Below are 23691 nucleotides of genomic sequence, written 5' to 3' on the forward strand. Positions count from 1 at the left end.
CTCATTAAAATTATCTGATTCATTATCATGCGGAAATGTACATGTGGATGGGGACAAGAATGGTGACCAGATCACGATTTTAAGTTTTTATCAGTTAGAATCTTTTTCAGATCTACTTTTAAAAAAACTTAAGAATTTAGGGTGTTTCAATTTACATGTACATGCATGTGTATTAATTCACCGTGATAATTTTATAACGCATATTTGTCTATATAAATGTATTTTATTTCTAATCATTATAAGTATTGTATGAAATTCATGCTGCATTCAAGTTAAGGAAAAAGCAAAAGAGTGTGTTGTATTAATTGGTGCAAAAACAGTTCATTCCATTTGGAAACTATTTATTGCTCATTAACTTGATCTTTGGACAAAATATGAACACCAAAAATATATTGATATTTATTTATTCAAAATGAGAAAAGCGGTATTTGACAGAAACACATTAGACAAACAACTGGTTTTGATGGCATAGAAACTTTATTAAAAAATTAACATTTTGTTCAATAAATATAACTATAAATATTATTCAGTCTTGTCATACAAAATCACAATCACGTGGCATTTTTTTCTTTGTTATCCAATCACAGATGAAGTTTTACTGTGGCCAATCAAATGGAAGGTGACATATTCACAAGAAATCACATCGAAACCAGCAGGTTTTTGATGTAGTCACTAATACAGCTGTAGACCTCAAACTATTAAAAGGAGAGAACATGATATAAAAACAGTTCTGTGTATATAGTCAAACTTTGATTGGAACGTTATGAAATGAATCGCTATACGTTGTGTAAAAATATCTCTGAATATATTGATAGCTTGAACTCTCGAAAAATGAAATTATGGTAAGAATATGTAAAAAAAAAGACTTTATATAGATCATAAAAAGTATTATATATTTAGTAAACATGTAAATTGAATACATATGCTCTTACTTTTGCTATGATTCCCGACAGTCTATTAATAGAACTCGAAATATCCGCGGGTCTTCCCAGAAGAAAGCCACTTTGTCGTCTCTCTACATTTCCTATTTAAACAACAACAACACAATATTGTTATAGAAATATTGTAATTAAATTCTGGAAAATATATAGCTTCATTCACTGAGAAATGTTCTAACCCTTGAGAGCGGTTGAAGATTCGGTCCCAGAACCCGAGTACACTGCAAACACTGCCCCATCATAGGCGTACACAACCTCTGTAGCAACGCCAGGCTGCAAGGAAATCAAAACACATTTTTTAATAATAATTCAAACAAATACGGCTAAAACGGACCTTTTTAATTCTTCAATTTCATCATATCATCGCGTAAGTCAAGGGAATACTATCATCCTCATTCATCAGCCCCCCCCCCCCTCCTCATCAACCCCAAGGCCCCACAAACCCAAGAAAAACAGGGATTTGGAAGATAATCACACCTCAGTGTTATCGTATTATAACGTAAATCCTGGGGAAAAAATTATTTTATATTAATATCCTCATTCAAAACCCCATGAATAAAGGATTCGGAAGACCTCCAAAAATATTCACATTGACTATATCGATAATTCAGCGTCTATCAAGGTGCATCGACTACATGTACAGTAGCTGATTACGGTACCGTGATTGCTGACGTCAGTGTCTTTGACTGTCCACCCGCTCTGATCGTGTACACTAACTGGGCAGCCGTCTGTGTCTTGATGACTTGAATGTCGACAGATGCTGGCACCATTACCCCGTTAGAGTGGAGACAATTCACCAGAACCTGTTCCGTTCTAGGGCTGGCCGACGTCCCTACCGTCAACTCAAACCTAACGACCAGCACGTTCTGAAAGTCATAGTTGGCCAAGCGCCAAATGTTGACCTCGCCGTTCCCGCCAAAAGCCAGAGAGCCGGTAGAGACGGCAACGTTCGCCATTCCCACGGGTATGATGTTGTGGGCGTCGTAGAAGTACTGGTCCGACAAAGAGTGATACAGCATGGGGGAACACGCTACAAAGCAAGAAATATCCACATAAACGACAAACTATCAGTAATATTATGTTGCAAATTCTGAATTTACCGGGTGGCAGTAAATACAAAATTTACAACATGACAACAAACTTTCTTTTTACTGCCACCTGGCAAATTCGAAATTTACAACATGACAGTAAATCAGAATAAACCAGAAGAGAATCATAAACTATGTTACAAAAAAATGAATTAAAACTTATCAATGTTTTCCTAAGAGTTTTACGACGAGGGGTATGTACCTGTTGATGGTGCTACAGTGATAAGTATGGAACAACCACATGATCCGCTGTCATAGTGAGTTCCAGGAGCACAGCGCCGCCGCAGCAGACTTCCGCTCACATTTTGGAGGTAGTAGCTAGGGTCAGCATCGGCCTGGGTTTCACAGTTAACTGCAAACAAAAACATTAGGTATACATATACGTATATGCAAATGGGAAACAAAAACTTTGATTTCAGATACGAGTACACACTAATTGGAAGTTGAGTTAGGACTGAATGCCTAGACATACATGGTAAAACTGAGGTTTTGGGTGGACACGCCTCAATACACGTCGTGTCGGCTGTACATCCGGTCCCTGAGACATATCTTGTCTGGTTCCCGCAGCACGAAGGCATGGAGTGACCGTTCATACAGGTCCAGTATCCCTGGCAATTTTCGACCATATTCCAACTTGCGCCGTCTGGCTGTCCAATACAGGGATCTAAGCAAACAAACGAAACAACTAGTTTCATTTCAAAGTTCAATAACTTTAATTGTATGAATATGGGCTCGTAATCATAGGAGTTGTTGACGATTATTACCGTACGGACAGTCCGAGAATTCAGAGTGAACACACGTTAGGTCGGATAACGAGAAGAACTGTCCGAACCCGCACTTCTTCTCCACAGCCACCGCCGTCCCATCCTCTAGGTAACACTGCACGAAGCGCTGGCAGCTGGAGCCGTGCCTGTTATAGCCCACCCCGTCAGCTATAATACAGCCCTCACACAGGGGGTTAGTGACTGAAATAAAGCCAGTTTAAGCCACCGTGAAAGATGAGCATATTAAATATCAAGGAAGGAAAGTTCAACAGCAGATATCAACCCCCTCTCCATTCCCATCCCGCTATTTCATCAGTTGACCTACTTTTATCGGTTTGCAGTTTTTGCGTTGTCAGGGGAGGTAATGTCGGTTTCTGGGTTGTCGGGATCGGTGTGGTTGTTGGTGCAGGCGTTGTTGTTGTCGTAGTGCTTGTGGTTGTCGTTATTGCTAAGCAGGACAAAAGTTTTTGGTTTTTTTTTAAATATGCACGCATTTTATTAAATGATATCTATATTTTTGTGTAATTTTTTTTTGAGTTTGTGAATTAAATACTTTATTTTAATTCAAACTGACCTTGACACAGCAAATCGCTAAGTATACTTGTCAGGTTCGTCAACTGGTTGTATCCATTAATTAGTAGAACCTGTGATGGATTTCCGGTTATTGCGTTCAGCTCCGTCGCAGCCGAGGATCCGGGCGTGACGCCGATTCCTACTGCGATGAGCGTAATACCTATGGCACGGGCTGTGATGGCGGCTATCCGGGTCTTGTCAGGGTCGTAGGACTCTCCGTCGGTTAGGACCACGCCCACCTTAGGGGAGGGGACGTTGGGCTGTATGAGCAGTCGAATCATCTCGTTGATGGCTACGTCGGTGAAAGTGGCCATTCTGATTAGATTCAGTGCGTCTAACTTGGCAAACACTGTATATTTTGTGTCTTGGCCGCTGAATGGAAACCCATCCCCAATCTGCTGGCTGAACACAAACGCGGCGATTTGAATATTATTTGCCCCAATAACGAATTGGTCTATATTTGCTTTGACAAACTGTTTTAGTTGGTCGAAATTAGTCGTATTAATGCTTTCTGAACCATCGAGAGCAAACGCCACGGCTCCTGGTCCAACACACTGGCCTGAGAATGAAGCCACTGCAAAAAGAACAAGACACTAGTTTGGCATATCAAATTCATTTTGAGTGAACTGTTAGATTTTATCAAAATTATTTCTTATTGAATGTACTGTTGGTACTCAACGGGCATTGTTGAATAATTAAGGTGCGAATGTAGTTCCCATAGAAAAGTGATACTCAGTAAGTAAAAAAACAAAACAAAACAGCATATCTTACTTTTCCCTAAAAAGTACTATTAAAATCTTAAAATGATGTCATTTTTTTAGATATTCAATGCCGATTGTAGATTTTACGGGTTTGCGTTCAAAATAATATTTGTCAAGGTTTGAGTACAAGAAAAGAAGAGCCTTTAACAGCAAACAATTTCGGCAATAACCCAATATATATTTGATAATTCATTTTGCATAACAATTTGAGTGTTTTTTAAAGCAATATGAGCTGTATTTTTAGAATTTTATTTTGCTACAAAAAGCTGCTAGTATGATAATTCTGCATATAACAAATATTTACAAACGCACAATTTCTAACATTATTCAGTTTTGAATATTTTAACAAACGATAAGAAATTTTTTTTTTTTTAAAGTTTTGGTTGTATCGAACCCACAACCTAAAAACCCTTGCTCTATAGTGTTACCTAATGTCTGGTGCCCTAACCACTGAGCCATTTCAGTCATAACATACTTCATTGTTAAATGCTAAATGCAACTTCAACCACGAATTTACGGACTTGTAGTATTTCTCTAAAACGTTAAATTTTTGGGATATAAAATGACATTTTTAAAGTATAGTGGGTCATCTCTCCACGTTTTTGTTGATTGAAATCTGTTTGATTTCCTTTAAACCTAATATAGACTATCACAAAAATATGGAGCCCAGACCCACTCTATAAAAGAAAAGGCATTGAAGTTCTAAAAATGGCACCATTTGGAGCTTTTGACACGCTGCGCCAATTTAAATCAACCTATTCTAAATATTTAACATATTTAATGGTAAATATACATTGTTTTCAATAATTTAGAAAGAATTATGAGATTTGTTCATTTTTTAATTTTATAGTATCTTATCTATCCACATATGGGCAGTTTACACGCCTTATTCATCCATCTTCTTTCAACATGAAAACTGCAGCTCATATATATGGCTTTAAATAATTGAAAAAAACCCCGCATTTTTGTGAATAAATTTGTGTCCTTGGTTATTGTGACTTGAGTAGCTCAGTGATCGGGTTGTCAGAGAAGCAACGACATTGTGAAGAAACGAAGAGTTTGATAACAACAACAGTTTTGACTATATCTGTTTTCTTCGTGTTTTTGAGCATATTCTAACTAACTTTAGTAAGAATTGTTGCTTTACATTTGCATACTTTCATCATTTTAGAATTATTTTTTTCAAAGAAAGTTTTTTTTTCTAATATAAATTGCTCCATCTTATTAGCCCATATTCTTTGTCTTTCAAATTATGATGCACAGTTTTTCAAAAGAAACAAAGTAAAACGGAAAACTGTGGAAATTCTATGCATTCTTCTGAAGTCGACTTACATGCGGGTATATTTTGAGCAAGTACTCCATGATAGGAGCTCAGCAGCAGCAGGACCGCGGAGATGTGTACCATTCCTGTCAAATCAAACTCCCTTAATTAAGCCCTGCGTGAAAATTAAAAAATATATGTGGGCCATCATCATTGTTCACTTTGAAAAATTAATCTGATTAATCAATAGTATGTTGTACACGTAAGTTACGAAGTTAATTTTCAAAATAAAAAAAAGATGTTTTAAAACTTTAATAAAAAAAGGCGAATTTACCTTAATCTGTTCAATCTGATTTGTGATGAATTAAATCATTGAAGAGTTTAAATGAATTCAATTTCCCGTGGAGGTATCGTCTGTCTCATCCGATGAATTTCAATACACAACTAGTGGACGGTTTCTACTGACCATCATGGGTAGTCCGTTCCCCCCGGGGATCGGCGTTATCTTATCGGGACAGCAATAAATGTCGTAGTTTTGCAAATAGATTTCCACCTTTTTGTCGCCCCTTGCTGGACCGCAATTCAAATACACGTATATAAGTTTACATATAGTGGTCTATTTTGAGAAGTCTTATTATTAATATAATACACTGTATAATTGATTTATCAACGCATTTTAGTGTTACAAAGGTTATTCCATTCCAAAACATAAGATATGTACAATTTATACCTATAAAATTAGTTTTCAATTTGAGTAATCATGCGTTAACGGGTCGATTCAGTTCTAGAATGAAATAAAACATCAAATGTCCTGAAGTTGAGGCCAAACATGAACGAAGCCAAGGCCATACGCTACTGTACAACAGAATGCAGAGCTATCAATTATACCATGTTGTAGTATACATGTATATTAGAATTCTAGATATAATTAACTTTTTTCATTTGGGATATTAAAAAAAAAGTTTTTAAAGTAAAAAATCACAGTTCATATTTATACTTATAGTACAGAAATACAATTATTTGTATATTTATCTATTGAACCCATCTTTCTAGCCGCTAAGGCTTGTAGAATACGTTATAAAGTAGCAAAATATAGTTATCTTTTTAAAAACTTATTAGATATGTTGTCATAAGTTTATTTTATCTATGCAACATAATAAATATTTGTTATAAGTTCAGAATAGATAGATAGATAAATAGATAGATAGATAGATAGATAGATAGATAGATAGACAGACAGACAGACAGACAGACAGATAGATAGATAGATAGATAGATAGATATCTTTAATTTCGAATGGTATATAGAACCAGTTCAACATATTTTGATATGTTTTAAAAATGTATATAAAATCAAATTTATATATGCATGCGCCAGATATATTATACTATGTATGCATATAATCGGCTAGACGAAGGAAAGTCTTTACCCATATTCAAATGTATCAGCGAAAAAAAGCCCCATATACATCCATCAAATATATTTATGCATTTTATATTTGCTTAAAATAAACATCTTGTTCTCTTTATTGGTTAAGTAAATAGATACATGTGGCATGTTTAAATATAAGGTATAAAGAAACATAATAACAGATAAATATGAAAACAAATTCTTGCATTAATTAAAAGTGATGTGAAGTTATAACCTAAATTGTACTAATCTTGAAAAACTTGACGGAAGTTGAAAACAGTTGTATACATATTCCTACTCGCAACACATTTTACCCAGCCCAATTTCAAGTCACTTCTTTTAAATGCAATCAAACGCTCAGCATTTGAGTGAATGGTAAAACAATTTTGCTATTTTTCAATTTAGACCCAAGGCGGTGTTTAGAGATAACGGCACATTTACACGTGAATGAATCTCGTATAATCCGTCTAAAGTTTCCCCAGGCGGGCCACGTGGAATGATATTCAGTCACGTCAGGAAAATTCCCCACGCCTCTCTCTCTCTCTCTCTCTCTCTCTCTCTCTCAGTTTTATTAATTCTAATTTTATTATGGGTTGCAGGCACGTAGCATCGTTTTTGAAAGTGGGGGGAGGGGGACAGACCCATCCAAAAAATCTTGACAAGCGAAAAAAAAAGGCAACTCTTTAAAATCTTCAAAATCCTAATCCGTTTGGGGGGGGGGGGGGGGGTGGGCGGTTATTATATCTATATCTTCAATTTCACCTTATTTTCATTCCAAATTTTTACACACCCACAAAAAAGTGGGGGGTATTAGATAATTCATTTTTTTTTTTATACGTAAATCAAAAAAAAAAGGTACTGCAAGAAAAAATGGGGGCCAGCCGCCCGGCCCCCTTGAAGCCACTTGCCTGTGTTGTATATTTTTAATTTCTTTTTAATGAATTACAAGTTGTTCTTCTCTTGCAAATATTATGTAAATTTAAAAACTAATAGGAAAAACCTATGTAATTCATTGGGTAAAATGGTTAGCTCTAGCGTGTATAAAAAAATAATTAAAGTGCAATTTACATTGACATGTAGTTTGTTGTTAGTTGAAGAATTCTAGAAATTAACCACCTTCTGTAATTGTGCTTGTGCCAAGAAAATATATTTGGCTCAAATTCTTCATTTAATTGTATTCATATATGATCATTGGTTTGTCGATTTATTCCCGACTGGACTAAAATAGTTTCTGTACATCAAAACTCATCTTCCCAAGTCAAGGATTTCTGATCCGCTGTGCTCTACATAAACATACTCTACATTTATGTAGAGTACAGCGGATCAGAAACCCTTGACTTGGGAAGATGATCAAAACTTCGCTATCTAATACATATATTTTTATAAAGAAAATAACAACACGTACCATCATGCGCATATCTAGAAAGGGGGGGGGGGGGGGTCAGAGGGGTCAAGACCTCCTCCTGCAGAATTAAAATTTCTTTAAATCAAAATTATAAAATTACCAAAAATGTGTCTCATCCCCCCCCCCCCTCCCCTTGGAAATATTTTCTGGATTCGCGCATGCACACCGTACGTCAAAAAGTATACCGCAGAGAAAAAATTCTTATGTACAACTAATCATTTTCTTTTCTTTTTTTTAAGTTAAACACGTGTAATTGAGTAAACTTGTATCACTGAGAGTGTGTTTAGCAGCATCGTCGGAACCCACGGGTTTTCTATCCGTTACACTAACGGATAGAAAACCATTGGCTTCCGACGGTGGTTTAAGAGCGACGATCAATATTACAAAACCCGCAATTTTTTTTTAAACGAGTGAGAATTAAGTCGGGTTCGGGAGTCATAAAAATGCAAAATGACATCAAGGTAATGTTTGTTTACATAGTCAACAACAAAAACAACCGGATTAAATCATTTACAAGTAAGGACATTGATATGAAAACCAAACAGATAGCCGATTGATACAGTAGAAGGATTTTTTTTTTCTATATTTTCTACTTCAGCGCACCTAGACCTAGCTACACCCTCAGTGGATGGGTCACAGGTGAATAAACGTGTTGATAAGGTAAATATTGTATCAAACTTTAAAATATTATGATTATCAACTGATTATGTAAGAAATAGTCTAATTTAAAATGAACAGCAATTACAAAAGGAATTGTCTTATTTTTGGACTAAGTCTGAATTTTGTTTGTTTTTATTTTTATTTTTTTGTTTTTTTAGGCTGATTTAGATATTTTGAGTGGTGCATGGATCCTGATGGGAGTGGTTTGATGTAATGGGATCAGGAGCTTCCAAGGGTGACCAGCCTACCAAAATCCAACCTGTGGAACACCCCATTTTAAATCATAAAGCACCAGAAGTGCAAATTTCAATTAAAACCACAGAGCCTTTAAAAAAGAATGATTTAACGGAAAATAAAGTAAACAGCTCGGTGGACAAGGCAGAAAAAACATTGGAAGTGAATAACAAGACAGATGTGAATTCAACACGAGATTTAGATAAGAAAGTTGAAGAAAGCATATTAACCACACCAAATATGTCTGCAGATAGTAAAGCTGTGGATAACTCACCTGGTCATGATAAAGATCAGGCACCATCAAAGAAGGCCGAGAAACCAACTGAGATGTCATCTAAAAAGTCTACTGCAGATCAGAATGAAGAACAAGAGAATAAGAGTGATTCTGAGGAGACAGAGGAAGTGTCAGAGACAAAAAAGGTCCCATTGACAGCAGAGCAAATTGAAGAAAAGAAAACCCAAACATTTAAAGCTCTGAAGAAAAATCTTGACATTCTTTCAGACGTCGATGGGCACTTAAATGAAAAAGGAACTTTTGACAAAGATTTCAAGAACGCTACATTTAATCTTCAAAGTCATCATTTTGCTTTAAAGAAAGCAAGCTTGGATATTGATAACCAATTCAAAGAAGAGCTTGGAGATGTGTTTGTTGAGCTTGGAGGAGTGAAGATCGTCTGTGATGTGGTGGTGTACTGTCAAAAGAAAGGATATTATAATGAAGAGAACAAATTAATTCAGGGAGTGTCAATGCCACTGATCAATTGTTTGATAATACTGTTGAACTTTACTGATGCTAATGCCAGGCACTGTCACTTACTGGTGGAACATGCAGAATTCCTGCCCCAGATCCTGGAGGCTTTACAGAGGCTGTTATTAAGTCATCTCGAGGACAGCATGCGGGTATGTGATCCTACTTCATGTAAATCTTCAAGCATGTTATCCCTTCCTGTACATAATACTTTGGTTCATGAGAGCAAATATCCACATAGTAAACAAAATAAATGCTCACAACAATTTGTATTGGTAGAACCAGTGTCCATGAATTAGAAATGTACAGCATGTTTTAGGAAATCTGTCTAAAATAATTAATACCTGAAAATCAATAATTCTACATCTATAAGAATTCTTTATATTATGAGTATCAGATATAGTTTTTTTTTTTTTTTATGTAGGTAAAAGATGAAAAAGCGTTGGGATACTACCACTCAATAATTCACAATATTGCTCAGAGTGAACTCTGCATCCATGAGCTGAGGGAGATGGGCATTGTTGAGGTACTTTTACCCTATCTCAAATCAAGCAAAGACAAGATCCTACTAACGACCCTGGCCAGTCTAGCAGACATTGTGGATGACTCGGAAGCCGCGCATCTAGAGACCGGAGGAGACTTATTCAAGTTTCTGCTGAAAACTTTGAAATCCGCAATGAATGACCGCCATCGAAGATGCAAAGGCTGGTCTGCAAAGGAATTAGCTAGAAGTAATTATGTTAGGTTATCTACAACTTATTCTTGTAATTATTTGAGTTTCAAGATATATTGGTATTTAAAGAGTATAGAACAATAGACAACTTATACATTTTTTTTAATGCCTAGTAGAATATGTTAAGTATCTATATAAATCATATATTTTCCTTCTAGCCGTAAGAAGAATTGCGAAGAACGATGTTAATAAGAAGTCTCTGGTAGCACAAGGTTCTTTGCCAGTTCTTGTGTCTTTAACAGAATCTAAGTATGAAGATGAACAGATAGGTAAGGGTGAAAAGGATCTCAATTCAAAATTAAGATCCATGAATTTATTCTATGTTATGAATTTCTTACGTTGATGCATTTCTTAACACTATTCCTAATGTCATTGAATTCAAAATAAAAAAAATTTATCTTTTCAATTGTGTGTGAAATTGAATAAATTTATTTGATAGAGGCTTTTGGAGCACTGTGGATGTTGTCATTTGACAAAGAGAACCAGGATATAATGCTTCAAAATGAAGCGGTCATGGAAGCTCTTGTAAACTCGAGAAAATCTCAGAACAAAAAAATTGAGAAATCATGTTCAGGAGCCCTTTGGAATATGAGGGAAAAGCTCAGTGCCATAGAAAAGTATAAGGACTTGGGTAAGTTAAGTAAAGTATTGTTATTGTTTTATGACTTGTGGGTTGGAGAAAATCAACCTTTCTCAACAATTGTTATTTGTTTGATAATATTGTCATTTGTCATTGACTTGCTTGGGATGTTTAGGTTCCATTCCTCTAACCATTTAGCAGTAGTAGCCTTTCAGCTATTGCTTTGATGAAACAACTTACGGAATAATGGATAACTTTTCTTTTATTTTTTATTTATGAAAATGAAGTATACAAATACTCCAAGCGCAATAATCAGCATACAGAAGTATTGTAGAATTCCTTATGTATATAATATTTTTAAATACTTTTATTGATAATTGCATTAAAAGAAGACTTTTTTTCTAATGAGTTGTCTTTAAAGCAACCTATTATCATATATATACATGTACAAAATAAATCATACAGGATATGTTATGAAATAATGGAAACCACCTTTTTGAATTGTTGACAGAGCCAATTAAATCGAATAGGTGATATCACATACTCATTCAGACAGACAATGTGACCTTTTGAAATGGAACCCAATCCATACCATTTAAAAACATTTACAAAAAGTCTGAATGAGGTATTGCTATATTATTTTCTAGCAGAGATGTAGTTTTTAAGCCATCATTAATTCAGCATTGGAATAGCTAGTTGATACATGCATCAATATTGACATTTAATTAACAAAATGACCCTTTGTATGTGCAATGAGCTGAATTTAACACATTTTTTAACACTAGTTGAAGAGGATGATAAGCTTTGAATTTTATGGACAATGTTGTATTAGAGCTTAATTATACAGGTAAAGAATTCAATAGAAGTGAAACGGATGTGACACAATCTAATTCTGCTGGAAGCAGTAGAGGTCACGTGATGCTCAGCTACCAATGGGCCAATCAAAATACAATCAAGAAGATTCGGGACAATCTTCAAGCCAACGGGATCAAGTGCTGGATGGATATAGATGACATGCAGGGCTCCACACTGAACGCCATGGCACGGGCAGTGGAGGGGGCTGAAATTGTTCTGATCTGTTACTCCAAGAAGTATCAGGACAGCCCTAACTGTAGAGCTGGTTTGTACATTGTGTGATGAAGAAAAATCACTTATTTGTTATGATGCAAATCACAAATATCTTTTACATTGCCGATAAAAAAAAATGTAAGAGAACAAAGAATTTGTTGAAGTCTAATTTTTTTCCACAAACCATAGAAAGTTTTGCCAACATCTGAAGCTTCATCAAAATTTAGGATGGTAATTTTTTTTTCCAGAGGCAGAATATGCCTTTCAGCTGAGAAAACCAATAATTCCTCTGAAGATGGAGAGGAACTATCAGGCCAGAGAGTGGCTCGGATTCATCATTGGCTCCAAGCTATTTTTCGAGTTGACAGATAAATATCCATTTGACAGCAAAATGAGTGCCTTGATTAAAGAAGTGCTCAGTCGACAGAAGAAGTCCATCCCAGAAAACCCAGTCATTTCCAGTACACTTCCTGCCCCTACACAGGTCAGTATATTCTACTGATTATTTACTTTCTGTCCACATTCCCACTTGTTTGATATTTAAGACAACTTTTATTCACCAAAACTTTATTTCTGGATTAACCAGTGATTTCAATACATGTATACATTGTATATATATATATACATATATATGTTTGGAATGACTTAATTTTTGTGACCTCACTTTTGTTGATTATTTAAAAATATTGATTGTCAAAGTGGTCAGGGCGATAAATATCTGTGACAAGGTGGTTCTTTTGAAAATCAGAAAATTTCCTAGAAGTGTCAGCTCCTTTGAAAAAAAAAACGTTTCATTTAGGAAACACCAATAGAATTTCTTGTTCGTCGGAACCCTCACTGGTATTTTAATAAAACTGTACAAATAATATTATGATTAATTTCCCGCATCCAGGAAATAATGCGCTGCTTTCTGTTCTATTTCCGCTCTATATTTTTTCATATTTTCAATAGTTTTTAATTTATAAATCAGAAACAAGTAGAAAAAATATAACTGTCTGCACAAATTTATTTATGTACCGCCTAAAAATTTTGCCTAGTTTGATAGAAATAATTTTATTATATAATCGCTCGCCTGCTCATACCTATTTTCATTGAGTGTCCAACGAACTAGAAATTATATTGGTATGGCCTTACAATTATATACACAGTCAAGCATTTTTACCTAATCTTTATCCTTATATATAAAAAACTTTGAAAATACCTGAAGATTTAAGATATATTGTGGTTGATATGTGAAACCACTTCATCAAATGAATGTTTTTTTGAGACATTAAACTTTACCTTATCATTAGATTAAAATCCATCACATTTTGAAAAAAATGTCACATTCTAAAAATATCTTTGTTTAACATTAATGTACCTTCTTTCATGATTTAGAAAGTAGAGACATCAAGTTCAAAACCCAATACCAAAATTCAGGCATCAGAAGTGGTGAAAAACTGGAAAGAAATTGATGTTCTGAGATGGATGAATCATCACAAATTGCCGAGGTAAACAGAAAGCTCATTACAGTTGAATCATTATCCCCTCAAATATAATGAATAACAACAGTAAACAGCAAACTGATACAGTTATATATTATGTGCAACTTTAATGACAACTCTGCAGTAATAGAAACAGCTGTGCTTGTTTTTGAGATTTTCCATGTTATCTATATTCATGAATAATAATTTTTGTGGATTTAATTGGTTTAAAAATCACCCAGTTTAGGAAATCATGCAATTACATGTACATGTATACTCATAATTTTGTTTATTTAAAATCTCTCAATTTTTGTTGTAGTTCCAAGTTTTCTTCACTGACAGGAATTGAGATTGCATTTCTTCAGGTTCTGAGACAAGAGGTAAAATTAATGTAAAATTTCTGTGTTGGATTATGTAATTGTTTAATACAACTATGGTTCTGTTAATTTGAATTGAAACATATCAATCAGACTCTTGAAGGACACTGGTCAACAGATCAGATTTACTTAAAACTAAGATGATATTTTAAACCTTTCACTATTTTTTTGTAAAGAAAATGAAATTCAAATATTTTTGGTTTGTATTTTGAAAATTTTCAAAAGCCCTTGTTTCAGGAGATTTATATCGTTATATTTGTCATTGCAATCTTGGTTTGTTAAAAAAGTTATATCATTTCACTTTTCAGTCTCCAGATTTTTTCTACAAAACATTGAATGATATGTTGAAGATAAAAGATCTTCCAACTCTGGCCAAGTTTACATTTGCTTTAGAGGATACCCTGGTGTAAATACTGAAATTCAACATAATGGCAAATACAATGAGGATGAGAATCAAATGACTTTTGTGAATCTCAAACTATTGGGATCTTTTAAATGTTTTATAATGACAGGGCACTGATCGTGTAATTTTTGATCTTCTTGAAAAGAAAAACCAAGTAAAATGGTCGAGTATAAAATATTTTCTTGCTGCGGCACCCTAATCCTTCTTTACTGCTAATGAATATTTTATTATTAAAATCAGATCATGTCAGATGGACATCTTTTCTCCAGAGAGGAGTTCATCATATCTTGTGAAAAATTCTTGGTATTGAATGGCTCCTTTGCTAAAAATTAACCCTCCATTAATTCCTATCGAGGAATGTATTGCTAATGAACTTGCATGATAGAAGCTAGAATAATTTAATGTTTTTTGACAATTGAATATCTTTTATTATTTTGTTTTCGTACAAGTAATTATTTTTATTTTCGTTGAATATTTGTAACTTTGAAATGAGACCAATTTTTCTGATGTAAATAGGAGAAAGTTTATAACTTTCTAAGATGATTGGTTTGTGTGAATTTTTAGATACTGTAATAGCCAAAACATTGGACCATGCAGCTTTAAAATACACAGACCTTTTATTGGTTTGATTCATTAGAACAGTTTTGTATGGTGCCAAACTTTTATATATCTTTGCTGTTTATAACTAATCCAAAATTAATAATTCATTAATTGTTCATTAAATAATAAATTAATACAAGGTTAACTTTTTAGGGGTAATTTTTACATCACCACTGACCAGAAACTACAAACGTCCTAATATATGGGGTTAACTTTTATCTATCAAAAGTGTCAAATTTGACATATGTGAAAGCAACTCCCATTTAATACCAAAGAGAAATATCTTATCTTCATAATCTACTGTAGTCTTTTTTTGTTATCATATGTAAATCTTTGTTATAATATATGAAGCTGTGTCCAGGGTATACATTTATTTATATTTATACTTTTTATACTTTTTCTTTTGGTATATATTTTATATATTATTTATAATTTATAATATAGATAGATAGAATATATTTGACGTCATCTATATAACTGCCGTTAGGTTAGCAGACAAATTGAAAAACGCTACACATTAAAATCATTTGTCTGCTTTCCTGAGGAAGTAAATAGTTATTTATCAATACCAATATTTATATTCGTTGATGGCCATATATTATTTTGAAATATCATTAATTTATTCATCAAGGTGTGATGTCCCTCAGATAAGAGAGATAACTTCTGTAGAAAATATTTATACTTTTTTTTTCTGATAACTCACAATTATGAAGGCATGCAGCAACAAGAGAGGCGGTACTTGGCCCAATTATTTTGCTGAAAAAAGGCGACATTTATTCAAATTAAAATATTATAAAGATGAAATCTCAACGGAACGAATTTAACTCCAACTTTAACCGGGGGGGGGGGGGGGGACAAAAAGTTTGACAAGTGTAAACATTTTTACAAGAAACTAATAATATTGACTAAATTTTTATGAGGTAATATCTATACCCCACCCCCTTCTCGCACCCCCCCCCCCACCCCCAATGCATTGTTGTTTCTCAAATATAACTAAATTATATGTACTAGAACAGTACATGAACAGTACATGTTTGATGTTTTGGGCCAGAAAATTTTTATATTCCTTCTTAATAGCTCGTTCACAAAGGTAAATGAATTATATATGGGAAAAACATACTAAGACATTTGCAAACTCTAGACTTAATCATCATCATTTGAAACACAACATTTCAAATGTTTGAGGTTTTTCCTATTCTGAAAGATCAGATATGGGAAAACAAAATTGAAAAAAACAACAATATCACATTTTATTCAAGATAATAAATCCCTATATTGAAATAATGCCAACAATTGGAAGATCATTCATTTGATCCCCTTTTTGTGCTATAACAAAATGCTCTGATTTACATTTTTAGCATTCGTATGGAATCATTTATTATTATCTTATCCAAATGAAAAAAAACACAGAAAACCTTTTCTGAAAAATTAGAAACTATGGTAATTTATCATATACTGTATGTAAAACATGCATGTAAAACCTTTAATAGTTCATGATAAAGAAAGATAACTTGCTGATTGAAGCAGTTTTTGTTACAAACCTATAAAACATAGTGCTATTCTGAACTAAAAAGCAGCGCATGTTTTGTAAGATGATTTGACGTTGTATATAGCTACATTTTATTTTCATATGCATTTAATATTTTTAATTTTATGCTGCGATGGTAAAATTTTGGTTTTCTTAATCACTATCATGTCTAATTTTCTTCATAACACATGATCACACACATTATCAATTTTTGAGAAATCTAGAAGCGCTTCATCACTTTAAGTTTGTTTCATTGGAATTTCTTAGTATTGACTTTGCTTAAAATCAAAACGAAATTTTTATAAAAATAAATGGTAAAATTAATAGCTGAGGGATATTACACCTTAAGTTGTTGAAATAAGCATTACTGAATAACTTATTAAGGTTATTTATACTTTTATAATAATTTTTGTATTGTTGAAATAGAATATCAGATAAGAGATTACGTTTACTCAAGGGGCGAAAAATTCCAGTGATAAGAACAAAAAACTACTTATTGTACATTGTAGCCTTACTATTGTGGTGCTATTTTTCACTAAAGAACTAGGTCAGTGACGTACTTTTTATGGTAGTGACATCTGAATGTTTATTGAAAAAAATTCAAAAGAGTCCACATATACCAACGTTTTCTTTATCGTAAACTTATTTGAAATAAAATAATTTGGTGGTTGGAAAATGATAATATACGAATACTTTACTAATTTCATATTTCAATGAATCGGTTAAGCTTTTAATTTGATTTTATGTTAGTCCGAATTTCCTCTCTCAATTTTCAAAATTATACCCATTTCTGGATCGAGTAATTGCAAAACACTGAATAATGGGAGCTCCAATTATTTTTTGCCCAAAACTATTTTAGTCGTCTGTATGCTGCTGACATTAACAATGATCAATGAACAAATTTTCGACATATGCAATCTGTAAATAATTTTCTTTTTTTTTCTGTGGTTATCAATGTCAGTTTTTGTTTATAACATTGTTATATATAGTTTTTAAAACGATTTTTGAATTCAGGCATAGGACTTTGTAAAACTATTTTTTGAAATCTTAATTCCTGGATATACGTAATCCTTAAGTATGATCTGATGATTAAGTTGATTCCAACGTTACATGTACACGTATTTTATTAGTATGTTAGTTCTCTTAACCACGTGATCTGGACCTTGTGTTTACTCATTTTTCGTGTTGTTTTATTTTCATGCTGTTCAAACATTTTTCATGCGCACTTAGACAAAAAATTGTATCTTTCCATATTTTTCATCTTATCCTTTAAAGTTTTGCTCATTGTTCATGTATAGTATATTTTGAATTGGTAGGCGCGCTGGTCGCGCACTGCTTATTAGTAGGTTCTGCAGGTCTAGAGTTCAAACTCTAACTTGGGTAGAACTGAACTCAATCATTTATTAATAAATAGTGTTTGAATTGAAACAATATTAGAATTAGTTCTTTTTTCATAAACGCTCTCGATTTTCGTTGCTGTTATTAGGAATAAGCGGGACATTTAGACCAATCTGTAGGGCATACCATGTCCACCACGATCAAAAGTGTAGAGCTATTCATTGCTGGGCAGATCAATGATGGCTTAACCCGAATCCATACAGAAACTTTAGATACCATTGCAGGTTTGTAAAAATCCAAAATGCTCATTATTTTAGTAAAACAATGAACATTAATATTTAGTCTTGATAAGTCAGTGTCAGTAATCAGGAATAAAAACACATTGCCAGGACCTTGTGCGTACCATGTGTTATTAAGATAATTATACAATGCTACTAGGTATAATTTCGTAATTCATTATAAATAGGATCACTTAACAGCTAAGAAGTTCAACGAATTACAAGTGATATCTAACCAAACACATTGGTTATTTGTGACTCGGTGGCATATTGAGATACATCGATTTCTGAGAGGGAGTGTCTTCTTCCCAATGAATGCATTGCGTCATTGATGTCGTCATAATGGTACTGAACGGACGTCCCAGATCCAGCGCCCCCATACGTGAAAACAAACAATAGCATCAACTTTTTGTCTATGATGAAAAAGCTTAGATTTACACTGCCACCTACAATTTTACTCTCATAGTAAGCTTGGCGGTATGACAAATGGGGCTGACAGGCTCATCATTTTGTTGTTCATTGCATTCAAGTCGTCAACTAGAGCTTTCTCTTCGTAAACAGAGCTCAAAACCGGAAGAGCATGGTGCAGGTGGGTGCTATAGATCTTAGTAAAATTTCTTGGCAAAACTTTAGCAAAAGAGATGGAGGAAGGATCGATACCATGTCAAAACCACCCATGTAGTTGGCATGCGCAGGAACGGGAAGGGGGATAGACCGAATTGACCTCCGCTCTACCACTTCAATATTCATATCGACACATCGTAGGGTAGTATTTATAGGTATGTCGTAATGCCTCGCCCAGACGGCATGGAGAGGAGAAATAAGTGTCCGCTCTATGCTACTGACCTTTGCTGTTCCAAGGTGAAATGCAAGTTAAATCAATGTCATGGGCCCAGCAGTTTGGGTTTCTGATGTAAATACCGTGTATGTGATCTTGTTTGGAGAATATTTTGATGGCCTCCGAAACCTCTGTTTCACTCGACTGAGTTCTTAGAAGCCGACTGAAATAGAAAGTCTCTAAGGACGACTGGGAGTTCGGATCATCATCCTCATCCGTATCAGATGAAAAAGAAACTAAAGAATCATCAATGTTAATGTCTGAACCCGCAGAACTGCTGTACAAATCGTCGTCGGATGAATCAGTTACTTTCGCCGTCACGGGAAGCCATGTTAATTTTCCGCGCTGTTTACATTGTTGCTATACAACCAACATGTGACGTGAATTTTTATTTTTAGACACTGGAACCTTGTTGAACCTGTCGGGAATCTGTATTATTTTTTTTCAATTATTTGTAGCCTAGTCTTTCTTTTTTATAACGCTTTATCAAAGCTAATAGAACGTCAAAATGTCTTGCTTCTTTCTATATCTAATTCCTTTAATTTTGTTTTGAACACGCTTTTTAGATCATCTATTTTCCACGATCAGAACAACCGATTTTCATTAGCGGATATCTTTTTTATTTTTAATCATACAATATCATATCCAATACGAAAATTGCAGTAAAAATCTTAATCGTTTTATATATGGTAATTTCAACTAGAAAATTTGCTCAGAAAATTACAAAACGATAAGATTGGTTAATTATAAATCAGCCCAAATTCTTATATTTCATGAAGTTTGACTGCTTTTCTGCACGTACGTGCATATTTCAATAATATTTTTTGATATTTAGATGACCTTACACAAAAAAAATTCTGTTGAAAAAAAATCCCTTATTTCTCTAGTTTTCAAATATATCAATTTTTTCATTGTACTCCATGTCTTTACATCATATCAGCAGTTTTCTCTCAGCGCGCATAAAAATGCGTCAAAAGGCGCACTTGGCCGTTAAGGGGTTAAGGAGTCGACCGTCTATTCCACGAGCAATTGCTTCGAACACTTTGGTCTCTGTCTTTCTGATAGTTCGTTGAGATGTGGATGTACTGTGGGGGTGATACTATCACCGGGAAAAATAAGGTGTTTTTCTATACATCCGGCAACAATAAGACTAAAATGCTTTAAATGGTAAAAATCACTTTATTTGAACCTAATTACCCTCTTCCGACAATATGATGTATAACACAATACAAATAAGAATTGAAAACAGTAGAAATTAGCACTTAAGCACGAGTGATAAATGTCACAGAGTAAAACTTCAATATGAGGGAGTCAATAAAATCAAAGTGTTAAAGTAAATGAAATTATTAAGCAATTAATACTGAAGTGAATTATTGCCTTGTACAAAAGGACAGGTACATTTATGAATAGATAACAGTAACTCAGATATCACCCCATGATAATACTATGACACACGCCGTTTGAACCAATCCCTATCGCTGATAGAGACTCATTGTGAACATAAAATGCATCACAAATAGCCATCTGGTAGTCACTAGCACCTAACCAAAAGAAAAAATTGTAAAGGTTAAAATGGACATGTGGCAACGATATCCAACAATCATAGAAGAGGTTGTTATTGCTGAGGGAGAACCTACTGTTATAAACCTTCCCGTCGTTGGTACAAATGGTTATGTGAGAATACTGCTGACAGTGTCCTTGTTGTACATCTAGTAGACATTCAGCCAGAGTTCGACCATCAACCGAACAAGCTTTGACACCATACAAAACGATAATCATTTTTTGATTAAAAAATAACTATAAATGTAATTGCAATCATGACTTTTATTTATTTAAATTTGTATAAACAAAAGATGTTAGAAATTGAAACATCCGAGAAAAAACAAGATGATTCTAGTACTGTTTATCGGGTTATTGTATTCTCCAGGGGTTGTAAATATAATAATGACCTAAGATAGTTTTTTGAACCCTTTTTAATGTACTCGAAGTGCAACAAAATTACCGAATTTATTTGAAGAACTACAAATTTAATTGTTCTCTGTATGAAATGCAGAGTTTAAGAAGGAGTAAAACCATATATTCACATTTTCTGCTTTGGACATCTATAAAAAGGACAAAATTTAAAGAAAGAAGGCAGCTTTGAAATTTTCTCACAACTTTACCTTGAGTAGTGAATAAAATCCATGCAACTAATATAAATAGATTTTGAACCCCCATTATGATTTTACACGCCAAGTGTCGCGCAAATATTCTCCAATTCAGTGTTTAGACGAATAGTATTTACGATTCTTATCTCCAAAATCATGGTATATCCTCGTTACGACAGATAAAGAATTATTTCTACAAAGTTTCTAAGTACACGGAACATTACTTAATGGATATAGACTCGATTGTTTCGAACTTAATAGAAACAAAATCGACACTTGCAAAGACCATTGTTCCAAAAGCTGTACTTGCGCTTGCATGAGTTACCAATTTCGCGAAATTAACCTTTTGCTGGAAGTATCGCTTAGCGAAATCATTTAATAAGAATTCGGAAATACCGTATATTTATGTATATTTATGTTTATCTTAATTTCAGCCCAAGCAGGTTAAGTAACCAAGTTGTGTAGAAATATCCTACCTCTGCTTTGCCATATCAGCTGATAACATTCAGGTACATGTATATTCACATGTACATGAATAAACAAGTATCGACTGCTTATAGTTGGTAAAGAAGAGGACAAAGTCATTGTTGCTATTTGCCTGTAGAATTCATCGCAAATAACTGTAACAATAAAATTCCAAGTCTCTAAAATATTTTTATATATATACTTTAAAGCAACATATAACGTTGTTTCAAGGCCATGTTGTAATTATCGGTTAAATGTACAACCGACAATACAGAAATTAAATATCTTATTCATAAATATTAATTTTTGTGGATTTAATTGGTTTAGAAATAACTCAGTTTAGGAAATCAGGCAAATACATGTATACTCATAATTTTGTATATTTCACTTTTTGTTGTAGTTCCAAGTTTTCTTCACTGACAGGTATTGAGATTGCATTTCTACAGGTTCTGAGACTTAAGGTAAAATTAATGTAAAAATTCTGTATTGGATTATGTAATTGTTTAATGCAACTATGGTTCTCTGAATTTGAATTGAAACATATCAATCAGACTCCTGAAGGACACTGGTCAGCAAATCAGATTTTTCTTAAAACTAAAGATGATATTTTAAGCCTTTCACTATTTTTTTTGTAAAGAAAATGAAATTCAAATATTTTTAGTTTGTATTTTGAAAATTGTCAAAAGCCCTTGTTTCAGGAGATTTATATTGTTAAAATGGCCATAACTCTGCTGCCCTCTTAATTACTTTTCTTTAAATAAATCTAATTTTCAACTTCAAAATATAAGTTATCTTTGTATTTGTCATTGCAATCTTGGTTTGTTAAAAAAATTATATCATTTCACTTTTCATTCCCCAGATTTTTTCTACAAAACATTGAATGATATGTTGAAGATAAAAGATCTTCCAACTCTGGCCAAGTTTACATTTGCTTTAGAGGATACCCTGGTGTAAATACTGAAATTCAACATAATGGCAAATACAATGAGGACGAGAATCAAATGCCTTTTGTGAATCTCAAACTATTGGAATCTTTTAAATGTTTTAAAATGAGAGTGCACTGATGGTGTAACTTTTGATTTTCTTGAAAAGAAAAACCAAGTAAAATAGTCGAATATATAATATTTTTTTGCTGCGGCACCCTAATCCTCCTTTACTGTTAATGCATATTTAATATCAAATTCAGATTATGTTAGAGGGACATCTTTTCTCCAGAGAGGAGTCCATCATATCTTGTGAAAAATCCTTGGTATTGAACGGCTCCTTTGCTAAAAATTGACCTTCCGTTAATTCCTATTGAGGAATATATTGCTAATGAACTAGCATGATAGAAGCTAGAATAATTTAATGTTTTTTGACAATTAAATATCTTTTATTATTTTTTTATGCGTATAAGAAATTATCTTTATTTTCGTTGAATATTTGTAACTTTGAAACGAGACCAATTCTTCTGATGTAAATAGGCTAAAGTTTATAACTTTCTAAGATGATTGGTTTATGTGGGGAATTATTTGATACTGTAATAGCCAAAACATCGGACCATGCAGCTTTAAAGTATACAGACATTTTATTGGTTTGAATCATTGGAACAGGGTTTTGTATGGTGCAAAACTTTGATATATCTTTGCTGTTTATAACTAATACAAAATAATTTAGTAATTGATCATTAATTAATAAATTAATACAAGGTTAACTCTTTGGAGGGTAATTTTACATCACCACTGACCAGAAACTACAAACGTCACAATAAATGCGGTTTACTTTATCTATCAAAAATGTCAAATTTGACACATGCGAAAGCAACTTCCATTTTATACCAAAAAGAAATAGCTTATCTTCATAATCTACAGTAGTCTTTTTTTGTTATCCTTTGTAAATCTCTGTTATAATTTATAAAACTGGGACAAACGTATACATTTATTAATGTTTATACTTTTTGTACTATTATTTTTTGTATGTATTATATATTATTTATAATTCATTATATAGATAGATAGAATATGGTTGACGTCATCTATATAACTGCCGTTA

General features: G+C 33.5%; 2 protein-coding genes, 1 long non-coding RNA gene and 1 pseudogene across 6 annotated transcripts; 1 reads left to right on the top strand and 3 right to left on the bottom strand.

Annotated features, from left to right (window-relative positions):
- Nucleotides 1–418: 418 nt before the first annotated feature.
- LOC105337451 (protein PIF) lies at nucleotides 419–5875 on the bottom strand. 2 transcript variants are annotated; one of them, XM_066080359.1, is made up of 11 exons: nucleotides 5720–5865; nucleotides 5457–5531; nucleotides 3365–3937; nucleotides 3116–3238; nucleotides 2791–2991; nucleotides 2499–2690; nucleotides 2229–2378; nucleotides 1598–1968; nucleotides 1118–1211; nucleotides 933–1024; nucleotides 419–695 (listed from the first exon to the last, which is right to left on the bottom strand). In XM_066080359.1, exons 2-11 carry the CDS (start codon nucleotides 5527–5529, stop codon nucleotides 639–641), a joined length of 1926 nt encoding a protein of 641 aa, XP_065936431.1. In that variant the 5' UTR covers nucleotides 5530–5531; nucleotides 5720–5865; the 3' UTR covers nucleotides 419–638. The 2 variants fall into 2 exon arrangements, with proteins under 2 accessions (XP_065936431.1, XP_011440479.3); XM_011442177.4 differs by having other exon boundaries at nucleotides 420–695; nucleotides 5457–5560; nucleotides 5720–5875.
- Nucleotides 5876–8624: 2749 nt separating this feature from the next.
- Nucleotides 8625–16429, top strand: LOC105337448 (uncharacterized). Of its 3 annotated transcripts, XM_011442173.4 has the most exons (11): nucleotides 8649–8716; nucleotides 8799–8860; nucleotides 9019–9994; nucleotides 10267–10573; nucleotides 10734–10844; nucleotides 11015–11206; nucleotides 12003–12275; nucleotides 12472–12707; nucleotides 13601–13713; nucleotides 14006–14066; nucleotides 14372–16429. In XM_011442173.4, the coding sequence occupies exons 3-11, from the start codon at nucleotides 9074–9076 to the stop codon at nucleotides 14471–14473; spliced, it is 2316 nt and encodes a 771-aa protein (XP_011440475.3). In that variant the 5' UTR covers nucleotides 8649–8716; nucleotides 8799–8860; nucleotides 9019–9073; the 3' UTR covers nucleotides 14474–16429. The 3 variants fall into 3 exon arrangements, with proteins under 3 accessions (XP_011440478.3, XP_011440477.3, XP_011440475.3); XM_011442176.4 differs by lacking the exon at nucleotides 8799–8860 and having other exon boundaries at nucleotides 8625–8716; XM_011442175.4 differs by having other exon boundaries at nucleotides 8636–8839.
- Nucleotides 16430–18413: 1984 nt separating this feature from the next.
- Nucleotides 18414–19856, bottom strand: LOC136273465 (uncharacterized; annotated as a pseudogene).
- Nucleotides 19857–20265: 409 nt separating this feature from the next.
- Nucleotides 20266–21332, bottom strand: LOC136274110 (uncharacterized). Its single transcript, XR_010712406.1, has 3 exons — nucleotides 21211–21332; nucleotides 20686–20799; nucleotides 20266–20589 (listed from the first exon to the last, which is right to left on the bottom strand). It is a non-coding gene; the product is annotated as an uncharacterized lncRNA (long non-coding RNA).
- Nucleotides 21333–23691: the final 2359 nt, after the last annotated feature.

The sequence above is a fragment of the Magallana gigas genome, chromosome 3 (assembly GCF_963853765.1).
Source record: "Magallana gigas chromosome 3, xbMagGiga1.1, whole genome shotgun sequence".
Taxonomy (NCBI): Eukaryota; Metazoa; Mollusca; class Bivalvia; order Ostreida; family Ostreidae; genus Magallana; species Magallana gigas.

What these genes read in the sequence shown, in the direction of transcription:
- LOC105337451 (XM_066080359.1), bottom strand. Translation starts at nt 5,529, where the DNA reads ATGGTACACATCTCCGCGGTCCTGCTGCTGCTGAGCTCCTATCATGGA. An exon ending in CACTGTAGCACCATCAACAG is followed by an intron (nt 1,969 to 2,228) that starts GTACATACCCCT and finishes CTTGCTTTGTAG; the next exon opens with CGTGTTCCCCCATGCTGTAT. An exon ending in TGTCGGGAATCATAGCAAAA is followed by an intron (nt 696 to 932) that starts GTAAGAGCATAT and finishes TCCTTTTAATAG; the next exon opens with TTTGAGGTCTACAGCTGTAT.
- LOC105337448 (XM_011442176.4), top strand. Translation starts at nt 9,074, where the DNA reads ATGGGATCAGGAGCTTCCAAGGGTGACCAGCCTACCAAAATCCAACCT. An exon ending in ATCTCGAGGACAGCATGCGG is followed by an intron (nt 9,995 to 10,266) that starts GTATGTGATCCT and finishes TTTTTTATGTAG; the next exon opens with GTAAAAGATGAAAAAGCGTT. An exon ending in AATCATCACAAATTGCCGAG is followed by an intron (nt 13,714 to 14,005) that starts GTAAACAGAAAG and finishes TTTTTGTTGTAG; the next exon opens with TTCCAAGTTTTCTTCACTGA.